Genomic DNA, 16,424 nt, shown 5'->3' with positions numbered 1-16,424 from the left:
TAAGTTATTTTAGATTATAAAAAATATTTGTTCAGAAATCAAGCAGTCTTGTTCATCAAATACTGTCTTTTTTATTCTTGTAAACAGACTTTTCTTCAAATAAGATCAGAGTTTTCATCTTTTTTTTTTCTAAAGGATTCTCAGTCACACCAACTTCCACCTCACTTTCCATGATGTCAGGGATATTCCACATCTGAAACATAAACATCCTTGAATTATCAATTTTGTGTGCATATGTTTTGCACTTTAAATGATTAAAAGTGTTTGTCATTAAATATGTTTTTAATAAATAATGTATTGACTTTTTTATGTCAGTGATGCTGATTGAAATTCAAAATAATGGTTACCAGTTTTGGGAAACAACTCTTAGCAGCTGTCAATCCTGCATGGAGCTAGTCAGATCAAGAATTTTTATCAGGATCTGAGGATGACATATTATTGATTATTTTCCTCTCCCTGAACTCCACCTCCCATTCATTCCTCAGTTTTGGTGCATGGTTACAGGACTGTGCTAGACTATATTGAATCCAAGGAGTTTAAAAAGTTAAATGTACCTGTAAATACCAGTAGTTTTAGAACAAAATATATTATAAATGTAATGAAAATTCCTTTGATTATGTAAATGAGGCAATCAGGGTCAATCAAAGTCTTGTCAATGATTAGCTATTCCTTGTGTGTTGTACATTGTCTCAAACGTTTTGGAGACTAGCATATGAGTCAGCAGAATTGAGCGGAGGTATAAATTGAAGGTGCTTCTGCGCATTTAAGTTAGTTTGCTGGTAGACGGAGAAGAGAGAAGATCGTATCTCACATCCAGAATTTAGGTAAGGTTTTTTGTCTCATATGCGGGACCTCAAATTACTGCGGGTGGACCATTTGAGACATTATTCCTTCAGAAGATACCCCGGGAGAAAATGCTCAAATAAATAAAGGGTTTAAACTTGTAGTTTGAAACAGCGTCTGAAACAGTGGTTTCAGACCAGAGGCTGAAACACGAGTGATTAAACTAGGCAAGGAATAGTTAGAGGAAAATCCTATAATAAATCAATAAGGAAATAATCACAGTGTTTGATTCAAATTCATTTATTATCATTGTTTAGAACTATAGTTTAATGCAATCATTTAGAAACGTAGGAAACGTTTAAGAAAAATTATTATCCGTGGTTTGAACCCATATTACACGTTACATAAATAGGTTTGTTGATCCAGATCAAAACTTATCTGTTACCCAAAAGGACATTCATAGTATGCATAGCATACGTTTTTCCTATTTGGTAAACATATGTACACTTTATACCTGGTTTTCTTCATGGAAGCCAAACAGAAGATTCTGTCAGATGTACTCCAAGGATTCATATCTTTAAAAACAAAATCATGATTAATAGTCTAATTATAGATGTACATGTGTGTTCTGCTCAAATCCCGATATATATGTGAGTGGTTTGTTTATCTTGTTTTTAATTCATTTTCTTTATTCACTTTACTGTGTTTGGCATTTTCTAGGCTATAATTAATATATACTGGGTATGCCTCTGTATATATGTATATTAATTTATATATAAGTACACATGTACAGTGTAGATTATTAGTAGTTCATTTATTAGACATTATTTTTTATAAGTAATCACTGGGCCTATAACATTAAACTATAATATATTAGGTGAAATGTTTTCATTGACAAACAGCATTCAAGATAATATAATAAATAATTCTATATTTAAAACATTTATATTGAAGGTCTAATTTTTTTTTTCTAATTCACTGCGTGGGTCAATGTATATCTTGTTTGTGTTAAAAAAAAAATGTTAGACCTATATGTAAAATAATTATAAAAATATTGATTAATGATATTGATACCTGTACTGTCATTATTTGTGACAAATCACTGGTCAGCTTCAAAGTGTTGTAACACCTTTTCTAGTCTTCTGTGGTTTTCTATCCGTTCCCCTTCTTCCGTTAGTCTCAAAATCATGTGTCTATAAATTTCTTTAAACGACGATATGAGCGTGGCATCTGACAATAGTGTCAAATATGAAGTACAGTGTGTTTGTATGTGGGGGGGGGGGGGGTATCATTGCCTGAAATATCTGGGATGACTCCTTCACATGTATACATTTTTAACTTTATCGGTATTTCAGCCATAGGAACATTGACGGTTTTCATCTTTTTGTGTTATAAATCTCCCGGTTTGCCATTTTTGTTGTCAATGTAAACACGGAAGTTCCCGTGTATACCTATGGGGTAGCAAGTTCAATGCACATTTTTCAAATTTTATTTCTAAAAATATATTATTCAATTGTTATCAGAACGCAACATCGGAACCCCAAAATACATGTCAAAGGTAAAACACATACACTTTCACATAAAAACCATTTATTTTCCTCTTTTGAAATATGTACTTCGTACGATAAAAGGCGTTAGTTAAATATAGCGATAGAAGTAGTTATGCGCATGTGCGAAAGTTATCGTGAAACAGTCTATTATAGCGAGCGCAGTAAGCCGTACTGCGAGCCTCTAACAAGGAAAAAAAAAATGACGCTAATCCCAGAAGCCCCTTCACAGGCACTTGTTTCATACATGGTTTTCCCTTCTTAATAATACCACAAGGCACCTAACTAGATTTCGGACACCTCTCGCTTCAAGTCTCATTTTACGATTAGTTCGCTATTCATCCTCACTTTTGTGATATAAGACGCTTTAATAGACATTGTCCTTGCTGGTATGTCGTTTTCAGTACCTTACACGAAGCCCCATGTCTGTAAACTACTTATTTATTCATCGATTTCTACCGTTTAACATTTTCAGACGCTTCATCTACTACAACAACTTCCGGTTTGAGATCTACGGTCAATTTTTTTTTTATGGATATAAAATATACTGTGTGTGAAAAATAAATAGTAATTATTTTATGGAATAATATAATTTTTGGGGCTATGTAGGACTAACATAAAAGTAATTGAGCTCTGTTTTTAAAAAAAGATTTCGTTTAAACTTCTTTTTCGTGAAATGAGACTTGAAGCGAGAGGTGTCCGAAATCTAGTTAGGTACCTTGTGGTATCATTAAGGAGGGGGACACATGTATGAAACAAGTGCCTGTGAGTCCCTTGTCAAAAATGGCTTAGATCTCGCAAAGTCACATCTTGGTATATGATTATCATCCTAATCTTGTGGCCTCCTAGCTCCAAAATTCAGTGCACCGTTATAGGCGAAATGTTTAATGAAGTGCAATGTTTATGAAAGGCAGGCTAAGATGATGTGTAACGTCATGTCTACGTTTTGACGTACGTCATAATAAGACTGACAGTGGCGGATCTAAATACGTACTTGTTATTTCCATTTGTAAAAGTCATACTACCGGGACATTATATTGAATATACGTAAACATTAGGCATACGTAATGGGACATCGAATACAAATTGTGTATCATCGACTGTAAATCACAAATCTGATTAAAATACTAAATTCTCAATAACAAGAAAAGGGGAGACTAACTAAATTGTTAGAATATGTGAGTGAGCACAGGTACTGAATTAGTGTTATTTAAAAAATTACAAAAAATCGATGGGATTTGGTCGGATTGAAATTTTATATAAAAAAATCTTTGTTTGCTTTTTTTTCCGCGACTAAAAATAACGAGTGCTTGGATCCATTTCCTTAATTTTAACATGACCGGTAATGCAAACCACGATGACCCATCTCCCTCATGATAACCAACCATGCCACGTGCTAATAACGACTGAAAAATCATTAATTAATTCTAGTTTTACTAGGAAAGTAGTGGCAAACAAACATCTTGAAAGGTTTGGGCATTCTTATCATACAATTAGTAACTTGAAAAGATTGAGAGTAAAAAAAAAAAGAAAGTAGAGGCAGTCGACTGCTGAGTGCATACAGTTCAGAACAATTCGTGCATCAAAGGTTAAGCAAGTCACAGTGAAGGCAGCAGAAATAAAATGTATATACAGTACCCGCAACGTTATTCTTGACATTCCTATCGTGTTCTATCGTGCGTGTATCCTATCGTATCGTGCGTGTATCCTATCGTATCGTGCGTGTATCCTATCCTATCGTGTATCAGGTTTTCCGTTTTCTATCGTGTTTTGCGTTTATCAGGTCTATCGTGTATCGTATTATGCGTGTATCGGGTTTTCCGTTTATCGTGAAAATCGTTTATCGTGTAGCTTCGGAAACTATCGGGATCGTATATTAAATCTAATGAAAAAGTAAGATACTTTCCGAAAGCTTTATTCGTTTTGTTAAAGAAGCTATTTTTAGGAATCGAGGAAAGACAGTATATTTGAAGGAGAACATAAAGCTGTTGATTTTAAAGCAGAAAAAGAGCTATATGTCTGTCCAGAGAGGGTGAAAATTTATCGCAATGTCATTCTGTCTGGAAAGTAGGCAGTGGTTTGCCGAGCAAACCGAGGACAATAAAACTGAAAGCTCCTTCATCTGGAGTTCATAAACAGTTCCTTGTCTAGAAACAATAATTTGTAATTAACACTAACAGAGAAATAGAAAGTTCCGATCTGAAAGGAAAAATCAGTAAATTACATTGTTTATCACATATATTTTAATAATGGTTCTTTTTCTTCCGATTTTGTTCACCTGTATTCAACTTATATACCAACTGCTGAACTTGTGCGCGTTCTTATCTATCTGATTTTGTGTATCACCCGTGTTTTGACAGTAAACATTCTCAGGGGCATTGTATTTCACACATTTAGAAGATTAAGTTTTAAAAGAGTGCAAGGGTATATTGCATCTCCCAAAGTTCTGCTCAATTGGGCACGATTCAGCTGTCATCGTTGTTTTTTTTTTATTTGTACATGTACACATATACCAATAGTCGTACGTGTAGATACTGGAAATGTATGCCGGTTTTGATGATTATTTGAATTTTTTTACATGCTAAACACAAACATTTAATTTAAAGCGTTTCTAAATTGCGACTTTAAATCAAGCCGGGTTTCGTTTATGTTTTTAATAGTTTATTTATTTTTTGTTAACAAAATATCAATTCATATGAATATGTTCCAATTACTTATGACTATCAATTATTACTCATAGTGTAGAAATATCTAACATATGAGCATATGGTGTAGTGCAGTGGATTGAATTTAAAGCGGTCATTATGAAAATAATTGTAGTTGTTGAAAGAGCGGTGAACTCAGAGCTTGATGCAAAATAACCCCCCTCCTCGCTACACACAAAATATTACTTAGTTTTATTTGATATCCAAGATAATAGACAACAGAATAAGAGAGCTATTGAAGCATGATATCACTACATTATATTCCATTTTGTTAATTCCCTGTTTAATTGCTAAACACTCGGTATCAAGTGTGAATACCACGGGTCCTCGGAGATGACCTTAAAAACAGACGCCCCGTGTCACGGTAGGTGTGGCACGCTAAAAAACCCTCACTGCTCAATGGCCGTAATTGCCGAGCATAAGCCTAAATTTAAAAGCTCTTCACCGGTCATGGTGACGTTAAGCAAGATAAAAATCAATCACTCCATTTATGATTCATATATTAAACATTCAAGGTGACAATATACGTTTTAGAATCATTGGCTGAGAAAATTCATATAGATATCAAATAATGAATTCAATACCGTATATAGTTTAGCTTCCGGATTTTAGCTGTAATGACGTTAAAGAAAACATAAATAGAATTTAAAAAAAATAAACGTACAACCGTGGATAATTACATTATATGCTTTAGGTATATATTAAGTATTGAAATCCTTCAATATTATTATCAACATAATGAAATTATTTTGTACGTATCAAACTTTCGTTCTGTCTAAATTGTTTCTAAATTTACAACATTTCTATCAGGTTTTCCGTTTATCGTGAAGATCGTTTATCGTGTTTTGCGTTTATCAGGTCTATCGTGAAGATCGTTTATCAGGTTTTGCGTTTATCAGGTTTACCGTGTATCCTATCGTATCGTGCGTGTATCCTATCGTATCGTGCGTGTATCCTATCCTATCGTGCGTGTATCGTGTTCTATCGTTTATCATGTCAAGAATAACGTTGCGGGTACTGTACAATGTATAGCATAAAAATATTTCAATCACATTCATGTATACACGTTTTAATGATTTTTAATATAAACCCTGGGAGAAAATCCATGTCATGAGTATTTGGCAAGTAGATATTGTTTAAATACGCCAGTTTCGAGATACGTCCGAGTTATTTCCCTTTGGAGAACTCTCGTACATAATAAGGCGCGAAACAATTTGTTTACATGCGGGTTTGGGACATTTTCAGTGTTGCATAAGTGAATCTGCTCAGCAAGTTTCTCGTGTATACGCAGTTTCAACACCCAAATTCAACTGATACACAAACTAAGTAAATGATAAGTATTCAGGTAGTAATTAAATACATGGAATTCTTATTATATCACGTTATTTCATTGCTTGTACGTAATATGTTTTACGGCGTGACCGTGTTTGAGGGCGAAGCAAAAAAGTTTTGGCATTATTATCTATATCCAAAACAGGACAAAAACAACCCGAAGTTAGCACGCGGACGGAGCTGTATCAAAGCATTTTAATTTTGGACATTTGATCCGCCTATATATTGAATGCGGGAAATATAACGCAATTGATGTAAACAGTACATTGTTACGTCATATTCAGCGTCGTTATTTAGCAAATTTACAAACATAGCGTTTGAACCACAACAAAAAACATGGCATTAATCGTGGAGTGATTATATATGATTAAGAAAATAAGATTTACATGCTTTTACGGATTTTATGTAACATCTCAGAACGACGTGAACTAGGGTAGACGAGATTCAAAATGGAGGAATACATGTCCACGCGCTAATATTCGAATCGACGCCATTGGTACCAAACTTTTCAAGTTCCATAGGTATGGTTTAATTTTTCATTATTTTCCTTTTAAACATGTATATACGTGTTACCTTACCTTCGGGCCGTGAGAGAGCTTCGCCCTCTATTATATCCTGGAAGTTACTTGTAAATATGACATTGTTTATGTTTCCACTTTAGTAAAATATTTCTTTCAATAGTATTTTGCATTTCCTACATTCACATACTTAAAGAGAAGCCGCTTTTACTACATTTCATTGTCATTCCCTAGGGACTGTAGGTCCACTCTGTCCCACTTTGGCATTAAAAGTTCCACTAAATGCACCTCCTACACAGAAGAGTTCTTATCTCGAAACTGGCGTATTGAACCCGATCAAAGCATGAACATTACAAAATATATACATACGAGCCGCGCTCACTCAAACGGTAGCACCGTCAACATATTATATAAACAATAAATCACAACTAAAATCCACTAAAATTGAATCATAAAATTAAAAGATTAAATCTGCGGTATACCGTGGTATGTACCGCGGTATTTTGCAAATACCACGGTATACCCGCGCGGTACATTTATTTTCTGCGGTACCCAACTCTAGCTGCCTTCACTTTGACTTGCTTAATGGATGCACGACTTGTTCTGAACTGTATGCTCTCAGCAGTCGACTGCCACTACTTTCCCTTTTTAGCTCACCTGAACCGAAGGTTCAAGTGAGCTATTCTGATCACATTTTGTCCGGCGTCCGTCTGTCTGTCTGTCCGTCTCTCTGTAAACTTTTCACATTTTCGACTTCTTCTCCAGAACCACTGGGCCAATTTCAACCTAACTTGGCCAAAAGCATCCTTGGGTGAAGGGCTTTCAAGTTTGTTCAAATGAAGGGCCATGTCCCTTTCAAAGGGGAGATAATCACAAAAATGCAAAAATAGGGTGGGGTCATTTAAAAATCTTCTTCTCAAGAACCACTGGGCCAGAAGAGCTGAAATTTACCTGAAAGCTTCCTGACATATTGCAGATTCAAGTTTGTTCAAATCATGGCCCCCGGTTGTAGGATGGGGCCCCAAGGGGGGATCAAAGTTTTACATACAAATATATAGGAAAAATCTTTAAAAATCTTCTTCTCAAGAACCACTAAGCCAGAAAAGCTGAGATTTACATGAAAGCTTCCTGACATAATGCAGATTCAAGTTTGTTCAGATCATGGGCTCCGGGGGTTGGATGGGGCCACAATAGGGGATCAAAGTTTTACATACAAATATATAGGACATTTTTTTAAAAATCTTCTTCTCAAGAACCACTGAGCCAGAAAAGCTGATTTTTACATGAAAACTTTCTGACATAGTGCAGATTCAAGTTTGTTCAAATCATAGCCCCCGGGGGTAGGATGGGGCCACAAGGGGGGATCAAAGTTCTACATACAAATATATAGGGAAAAACTTTAAAAATGTTCTTCTCAAGAACCACTAAGCCAGAAAAGCTGATTTTTAGATGAAAACTTTTTGACATAGTGCAGATTCAAGTTTGTTCAAATCATGGCCCCTGGGGGTAGGATGAGGCCACAAGGGGGGTCAAAGTTTTACATACAAATATATAGTTAAAATCTTTTTCTCAATAACCACTGAGTCAGAAAAGCTGATATTTACAAGAAAACGTTCTGACATAGTGAAGATTCAAGATTGTTCAAATCATGGCCCCCGGGGGGTAGGATGGGGCCACAAGTGGGGGGGGGGGTCAAAGTTTCACATACAAATATAGGAAAAAGCTTTAAAAATCTTCTTCTCAAGAACCATTGGGCCAAAGAAGTTGACATTTACATGAAAGCTTTCTGACATAGTGTAGATTCAAGTTTGCAAAGGGTAGTTTGGGCCATAATAGGGACTAAGGTTTTACATGCAAATATATAAGGAAAGTCTTCAGATATGGGCCAAGGTGACTCAGGTGAGCGATATGGCCCATGGGTCTCTTGTTTTTTTTTACTCTCAATCTTTTCAAGTTACTAATTGTATGATAAGAATGCCCAAACCTTTCAAGTCTGTAAAACTGTGTTTAAACAGCACTGCCTTTGAACGTAAAACGCATTTCAATAGAATGATAATTTAAGAATAAATCCACAGGGGCTAAGCCCGTTTTGGGCCCGAACTCTGTGATATCATAAATATAGAAAGGGGTCTAACTTTGACCCAGATAAAAAAAAAACTAACCACTCGCTTCAAATGCCTAAAAAATCTTAAATTAGGTACGCTATGCGTAATTTGCCGGTCTCCTTGCATAGATTAATGTTTTAACTACTTGCATGCCAAATTGCAAGTCACAGGTTCTTAAAATAACAAAGATATACGTCATCGTTCTCTCGATTTCACTTGGTGTTTTTTTACTAGTAGTTTTTTTACCGGTAAATACCGGTCCAGGTCACGGAGTCGTTTCTTGCCTATGACAGCAGCGAAATTCAGACTAGTGTGGAAGATTTCGGACCTGTCAATTAAAATTTCACATCAATTACACGCTACTTACATCCTCATATTTTAATAATGTTCTTCGTGTAGACGTTACACGACTTAATTTTCCTCAGAAGCATCAACTGTTGACAAGATCTGCCATTTTAATGAAAGCACTAAATACTCGATAGACTTAAAATCTCAAATACCTTAAAATTGATTAAAACATTATTCTTGTGATATTGCACCTAGAGAAGGAAATTGAACATTATTTGTTGGCTTTCTTAATTTTTTGTTTTTGTTTATTTTATTTCATTTAGATTATTTTTACCCATTTCCCCTTCTTTAAAGTTTTAGATATTTCGGGTCTTTAGTGCGTTTCTCAAAATGGCAGTTAGAGTTAGGAGTTGATGTTTTGTAAAATAAGCAACCAAGATACAGCGAACATAGAGAACTTTATTAAGGTATAAGGAAGTAAGTAGCGTATAATTGATGTGAAATTTTAATTGACAGGTCCGAAATCTTCCACACTAGTCTGAATTTCGCTGATGTCATAGGCAAGAAACGACTCCGTGACCTGGACCGGTAAATGTCCTAGTAAAAATAAACATAAATCTATGCAAGGAGACCGGCAAATTACGCATAGCGTACCTAATTTAAGATTTTTTAGGCATTTGAAGCGAGTGGTTAGTTTTTTTTATCTGGGTCAGAGTTAGACCCCTTTCTATATTTATGATATCACAGGGTTCGGCCCCAAAACGGGCTTAGCCCCTGTGGTTCGAATCAAACTCCCCGTTGAGGCCTCATTACGTCACCTACGGAATAGTAAACGAACTCTGGTGGAAGTTTGAGTGGCGAATCTAAAACCTTTTTCTTTTTGTAAAAGCCTTGCTACCGGGACAATGTACGTAATCGACTGTAAACCACAAATCTGATTAAAATACTAAAGTCTCAAAAAAGGAATTGATTTTTACTATGTGAGGGGTTCAGGTACTAAAAAGCTATAAACAGAATTGCACACGCATAAAAAAAATCGATGAACATCTTTAAAAATCTCTGTTTTTTCCACGTCTAAAAATAAGAAATGCTTAAATCGATTTCCTTGGCACGTCCGGTAATGCAAACCACGATGACCCCCCCCCCCCTCCCATGGTAACCAAACATGCCACTTGCTATTACATGTAACGACTGAAAAAATAATTTTGTGAATAAATCTTAATGTATCCTTACAACAACAGTGGAGAGGGGCTCAAATATGTTGTAATTTATTAAAATTTATTTGCGAATGCTGAAATGTTTCATATCATTGTGTTACAACTACCGGTAGGATTATGTAAGATATTATGAATATTGTTCTCATTTTTTTCTTCTGAAACATGCCATTGCTACAAGGGGATTGCGATATGAATTTCATTTATTTTTAAAATTAGGTAAGTGCGCATGGAAGGGGGGGGGGGGGGGTCCGCGCATATATGTGCAATAGTGTTATTTATAGACTTATTTAAAATTATTATTATATTGAAATGCATTTTATGTTCAAAGGCAGTGCTATTCACACAGTTTTACAAACTTGAAAGGTTTGCAACAACTCTTGAGCAGTTTTATCACACTAACATGGAAATATTGAAGAGTAGAAATAAGGAAAGTAGAGGCAGTCGAGAGCATACAGTTCAGAACAAGTCGCATGAAAGATAAGCAAGTCACAGTGAAAGCAACAGAGATACATGTAAAATGTATATAATATAAAAATATTTCAATCACATTCATGTATAATATGTTTTAATGATTTAATATAACACCCTGGGGAAAACTAAAATGGGCTGTTTCAGCTACCTATTTTCATTCATCAAAAATGCTATGACAAATTTCAGCGTTACATGCATGGGAGAAAAGGCAATAAAATATTGCTTCAATTTGCATTTTTATAAAACATAAACTGTCGTATAACATATCTACCAAACAACATCGATCTGAAGATACATATATACAGTGGCGGATTTAGGGGGAGCCTAGGCCACGTTTGTGTCACAAATTTAGAATAATTTGAGTAAAACATTGTGCAAGTTAAGTATTAGCCAAACTACTCAGCCATTTTGGGTGCCAAATCTGGAGTTTTAATCACATTATTCTAAAGAGGGTGTTGCACCGAAGCGGGATTTTTCCCTAATCGGAGCTCCGTGTCAGCACTCGTGACGTAGAATTGACCTTCATTCATATTTCTACTCATTGCGTATTTGCCATTTAAATACTTAAAGGATTCCCCAGTACTAGGGACAAGCCTATTACATTTTATGTATCAATACATTATACATGTAGTCTAAAGATAATTTTTGAATTCGTGAAAATTGAATTGTCTTCTCTTTTTCTGAATATTAGATACAATGTACATTTGTATACGGTTACATGTTACGAGTGTATCAGATATTTAATATTCTATACTACTACAGTCCAAAAGCTCTTATACTCGTATGCATTATTTTCTACAACCAACAATTGGCAACTGTACATGACTCTGGCTACAAAACAAAATATGGGAAGTTTAATACGCACCTGTAAAAATTGATTCAACATAGGAATTTGCTACTGGAATACATATAAACTCAAACTGTTTAACGGTTATTTACCATGTTTGGCCTTAAGTTTTTCTTCCAAAGCTTTGCAAAGTTCACAACGGTTTTTCGTAAAAGGCACCATGCCGTTGTCAACAACTTTCATTCAGAAAAACATACAAGTTTTCGTTAGCAGCCTTGACTATTAAAACACAGGTATTGCATGCGGTATTCGGCGTGTTTCACAAACTAAACAGTGTCCAGGTTGGAAGCTTATTTCAAACTCGGCATATGGTAATAAACAGATTTGACATGAACCATTTATAAAACTAGAAGCGTGTTTGGCATAATCATGTTATTTGATTCGCACATGTTTTATATACTGTTTATTCCGTAATTTAAGAGATCCCCCACTATCCCCCACCAGCACCCTACAAGGTTGTTTTAATTTATACGTCTTTCACCTGTGCCATATGCAAATGTTTGAATATTTGCATAATCCTATAGTAATTCAACGGAATAAACCAAATTTAAAGAGCAAATAACTTTTACACTTTCTCGCGAATCAAATAACATGATAATGCCGCGTGTTTCAATTAAGAAAAAATCTGGATGCAAAACGTAATATGAACACAAAAAAATGTGTTCGTGAGGGAGTCGAAACCGGTCGTTTTAAAAATAGAAAACATCTTCACATATAAGAGTCGACGACCTTATCCACTAAACCACACAGTAGACCATACATTACATAATAAGGACAATTAACGTACAGGTGAAGTTGAAAATAATACCAGTGAAGTCGTTTCGATTTTTTGAAATTTACAAAAACCTCGTGAAACAAAATTTCAAAGCGACAGTTTTTAGAGGAAAGCTCGAAGAACATGTTCATGCTAAATTTATTTTATTTCACGGAGGCAGTTTTTCTGAAATTCGGGGATTCCCCTTCTTTTTTAAAGCTAAAAATCATATAAATCGCTTATTGCTTGATTTAAACTCGAAATATGTTGGCTAATTTTGTCAATGCACGTCTTTTAAACTTAATATTTTAAAAAATTATTGAATCAAGACATAAGTTCCAATTGGTCTTATCATATATTTGAATAACTTAAATTTTTCGATCTTTCATGCAACACCTTTAGTGGAATTAATATGAGACGTGCAACACTTTCTTTGAAATATAGCGCACTTGGTATGCAATTTCGCCTACATAAATACTTTTTTCTTGAATATCAATTTTTACAAATATTCTGCTATACAATGTCAGTGTTTACCCAAATTACTCAATAAAGATATCTATATGTTGATAATATCTTTATTTGATAAGCATAAACATCACCGTGATTATATAGAGTATATAATAGATGTAAAAATGCAAATTGTTGCAAAAGGCCACCCTAAATTGTTTTACTTGAGTATGACTGTACATAAGTCCACTTGAGGAAATTTTGTTGGAGGTGGCCTTCTTGTTGAAAATGGCTAAAATATGAAAAAATCGTTCTCAAAATTTACCTTGAGCTTTAGCAGTCTGTTAAACGTGAAACCTTTTAACTTACGTGGCCTAGTGGTTTAGGAGCTCGGTAATCTTACACTTTCTTAAAAGCATACATTCCGAGTTCAAGCCCAATATTTTCCCCAATCTATTTTTTTTTTTTTTTTTTTTTTTGCTTTTCATTGGGAGGGGGGGGGGTATAAATGTGATACATACATGTATTAGTCATTTTCATCATAACTTATATATATTGTAACCAATATTTGTAAGTTACGACTTTAAAAAGAATTTATTCCGAGATCACTGTAGTTACGTTTGTTTACACTAACATGTTCCTGTGTGCACAGGATTTTCAAACCGTAATGTGGCTGACGAAAAGCTAAACAAATGCCAAGAAAAGGGGCACAGATGCACAGCATAAATAATAAGTTTAAAAAAGGCCAAGGGAGGAAAATAACTGTTACATACAGTTTGACTTCTCAAAAGTAAATATAAAAAATCATGTAACAACTGTCATATGATATTTAGGCAAAGGTAAACACTCGAATTGTTAACCAAAGGCAAATGAACTGATGAAATCTATTAAAGGTGCTGCAGCCATGTCAGAAAAAGACAGTGAGCTAAGTAATGCCATAATGTAAAAGGGTTGTTGTGTGATATGAATGCACATGTCTGAAAAAATTGTACTGTTCATTCCACAGAGGAACATGGTTTATTGATTGAAGAACGACTTATATAGATGACAGTAATGCTAAACTGCGATAAGTTCAGCTATTTATCTTGGTTATATAACGAAACATTAAAAACGTTGGCCTTATATTTAAAAATAACACGCCAGTCTATTATTGGAAACCGGTGTTTTCCTTTCACATTTCTGAGTCGGCAGTTTCGTCAGTAAAAACGGTATACCTTTTTGTGACAAAAAAAGTCAATGACATGTCTTCCCCACCCTTTTTCATAAACCCTGGGTCCACCACTGCATAGTATACGTGATAAAAGAAACAGTTAATTTGTATTTTCATAATTAATTTCATTATTAATTTCTGATTTTATGTCTCTCAATAACTCACGTCGATCTTGGGTTGCCATTCCCGATACAAATGTAGGTCGTTTATGATTCGTGGTCTTCAATACATCCACAAGACTCCTCAAGCGATATATAGAACTACATAAAACAATATTTAAGTTAAACCATGTTATAATAGAATACCTTGAACGTTTATATGAATTTTGGACCATTAAAAGTTAACATTTTTGCTTACCTACGGGTGGTTAGCATATCCAAGCGAACCAGATAGTGAACCTGTCTGATAACACTATAAGGTAATGGGACGACGTTTCGTACTCAGACTATTCGCACTAGGACGAACCGTCCCATGCATTTTCTGATTACTTTGGTTATCTATCTAGTCAATGGTTATTTAAGAAATTTTGTCTGATTAAATTTGATGTTAACATATATATAGGCAGGCATGATGTTAATACATATACGCCGAATTTCCTCGATCAAATTAGATCTTGATTTTAATTTGTACCTGTGTGGAATTGCAGTTTCCTTTTGATATAGCATACATCTGTACATATCTAATGATATACAAGTCTGATTGGACAGGGCAGCGGCTTAAACATTTATATGATTTACAGTCACATGTTCAAGTAATACAGAACATTCTAATTTCTTATATTTCTTACATTCATAATCGAAATTATACATGCATGCTCTGGACAATGCAAGATACATGTTACAAGTATATTTTAACAGTGATATACATAAAATCTTAAAAATTACTGTGTGATTTATTGGAGACTGTTTTCAATACAGAAGTCAATTACTGAAGACTACATAAAAAATATGTAAACGTTTAACATAATGATATTCAATAAGCACCTTTGAGCGTACATAGTGTATGAAAAGGGTGCTATATAAATATGGTATTATTTATTTTATTTCAATGGGCCTTTGCCAATTATTGTAATTGTGTTTGTGCCAATACATATTTGTATTTGTATATCCAGTGACGGGTGTAGGAGGGGGCTATATCTAAAGAAATCATGGTCTCTTCTTTAAAAAAAGGTAAAAGAAGCAAATACCAGGGCCGTAAATTACATGGAGGCGGAGGAGGCAGCTGCCTCCTCCAACTTTTGAGCCAAAAAAAAAATTAAAATTTAAAGTTCATTAGAATTTATGTTGTTTCCAATAACTAAGAACATGATACCTCCCTTAAAAAGCATTCCAAATCTTTCTTTTAGAATGAGTTAGTCAAGTAACATCTTAGAAGGCCCTAGAATCAAGGATTTTGCACGAAACGTGTTCAGTGTGCACAAAATGTGCTCAGCGTCTGGGGGCCGCCTAATTTCCTGCCTCCTCCAAATTGAAGGTTAATTTACGGCCCTGAATACTTTTTTCACCAGGTTGAAGCTAGCAGCCACTAACCAGCAGCCAATAAGCACGTAGAAGCCACTAAGGAAAATCATTAAAGGACTGAGAGTACTAATAGAAAAATATTTAATTTGAAACCTATTCTAAAGGAATTTTTTAATTTAATTAATGTTTTGAATTAATAAATGTCAATCGCAACACTCATGGGCAACTTAGTTCACATGAGAGATTGTACATCAATGGTGAAATGAATTTATATCAGTAACTTGTAATGAAAGGATGAAAGGAAATAAAATTGACCACCCATTTCATTTTCTGATCTTTTTGAACAATTCATTTCTCAGCTTACATGCACGAAAGTAAGTGCACATTGATAATTTAGCTCACCAGAATATTACAATCTTAATCATTAAGTACCTATGAATAGATTGATATGATAGGGAAAATTATATGACTGATCCTATTTTCATGTGCCAATCCATTTGAAATCATATTGCATTCAAAAATCTTTTCTGTAAATTAGCTCACCTGAAGAGTGATAACCATTGCTTTGAAACAAAAGAAATCAACAAAGGAAATCTTTTGAGCAAGTGGTGTAAGGAAACAGGATTAGATAATGAAACAAACACTTTCTCTGTAATATCTGATGAATAATACCTCCATCCTGTGACTGTTATCAAAAATTGTTCATTAGCTCACCTGATTTTGACATTGCGCATAACTTA

General features: G+C 34.6%; 1 protein-coding gene and 1 long non-coding RNA gene across 3 annotated transcripts in view; both read right to left on the bottom strand.

Annotated features, from left to right (window-relative positions):
• The window catches only part of LOC125646540 (cysteine sulfinic acid decarboxylase-like), a 152,536-nt gene extending 137,887 nt beyond the window's left edge, over positions 1-14,649 (bottom strand). The window contains exons 1-2 of the mRNA XM_048872888.2: positions 14,582-14,649; positions 14,390-14,484 (exon numbers count right to left, since the gene is read on the bottom strand). Coding sequence (XP_048728845.1) covers positions 14,390-14,484; positions 14,582-14,598 — 112 coding nt within the window. The 5' untranslated portion in view covers positions 14,599-14,649. The remainder of the gene's footprint in view (positions 1-14,389; positions 14,485-14,581) is intronic.
• On the bottom strand, positions 52-8,559 carry LOC125646560 (uncharacterized). 2 transcript variants are annotated; one of them, XR_007359754.2, is made up of 3 exons: positions 1,298-8,559; positions 348-516; positions 52-193 (listed from the first exon to the last, which is right to left on the bottom strand). It is a non-coding gene; the product is annotated as an uncharacterized LOC125646560 (long non-coding RNA). The 2 variants fall into 2 exon arrangements; XR_008795759.1 differs by having other exon boundaries at positions 348-8,559.
• Positions 14,650-16,424: the final 1,775 nt, after the last annotated feature.

The sequence above is a fragment of the Ostrea edulis genome, chromosome 6 (assembly GCF_947568905.1).
Source record: "Ostrea edulis chromosome 6, xbOstEdul1.1, whole genome shotgun sequence".
In the NCBI taxonomy this organism is placed as follows: domain Eukaryota; kingdom Metazoa; phylum Mollusca; class Bivalvia; order Ostreida; family Ostreidae; genus Ostrea; species Ostrea edulis.
The sequence above is the reverse complement of the archived record's forward strand: the minus strand, read 5'-3'. Positions and strand labels throughout refer to the sequence as shown.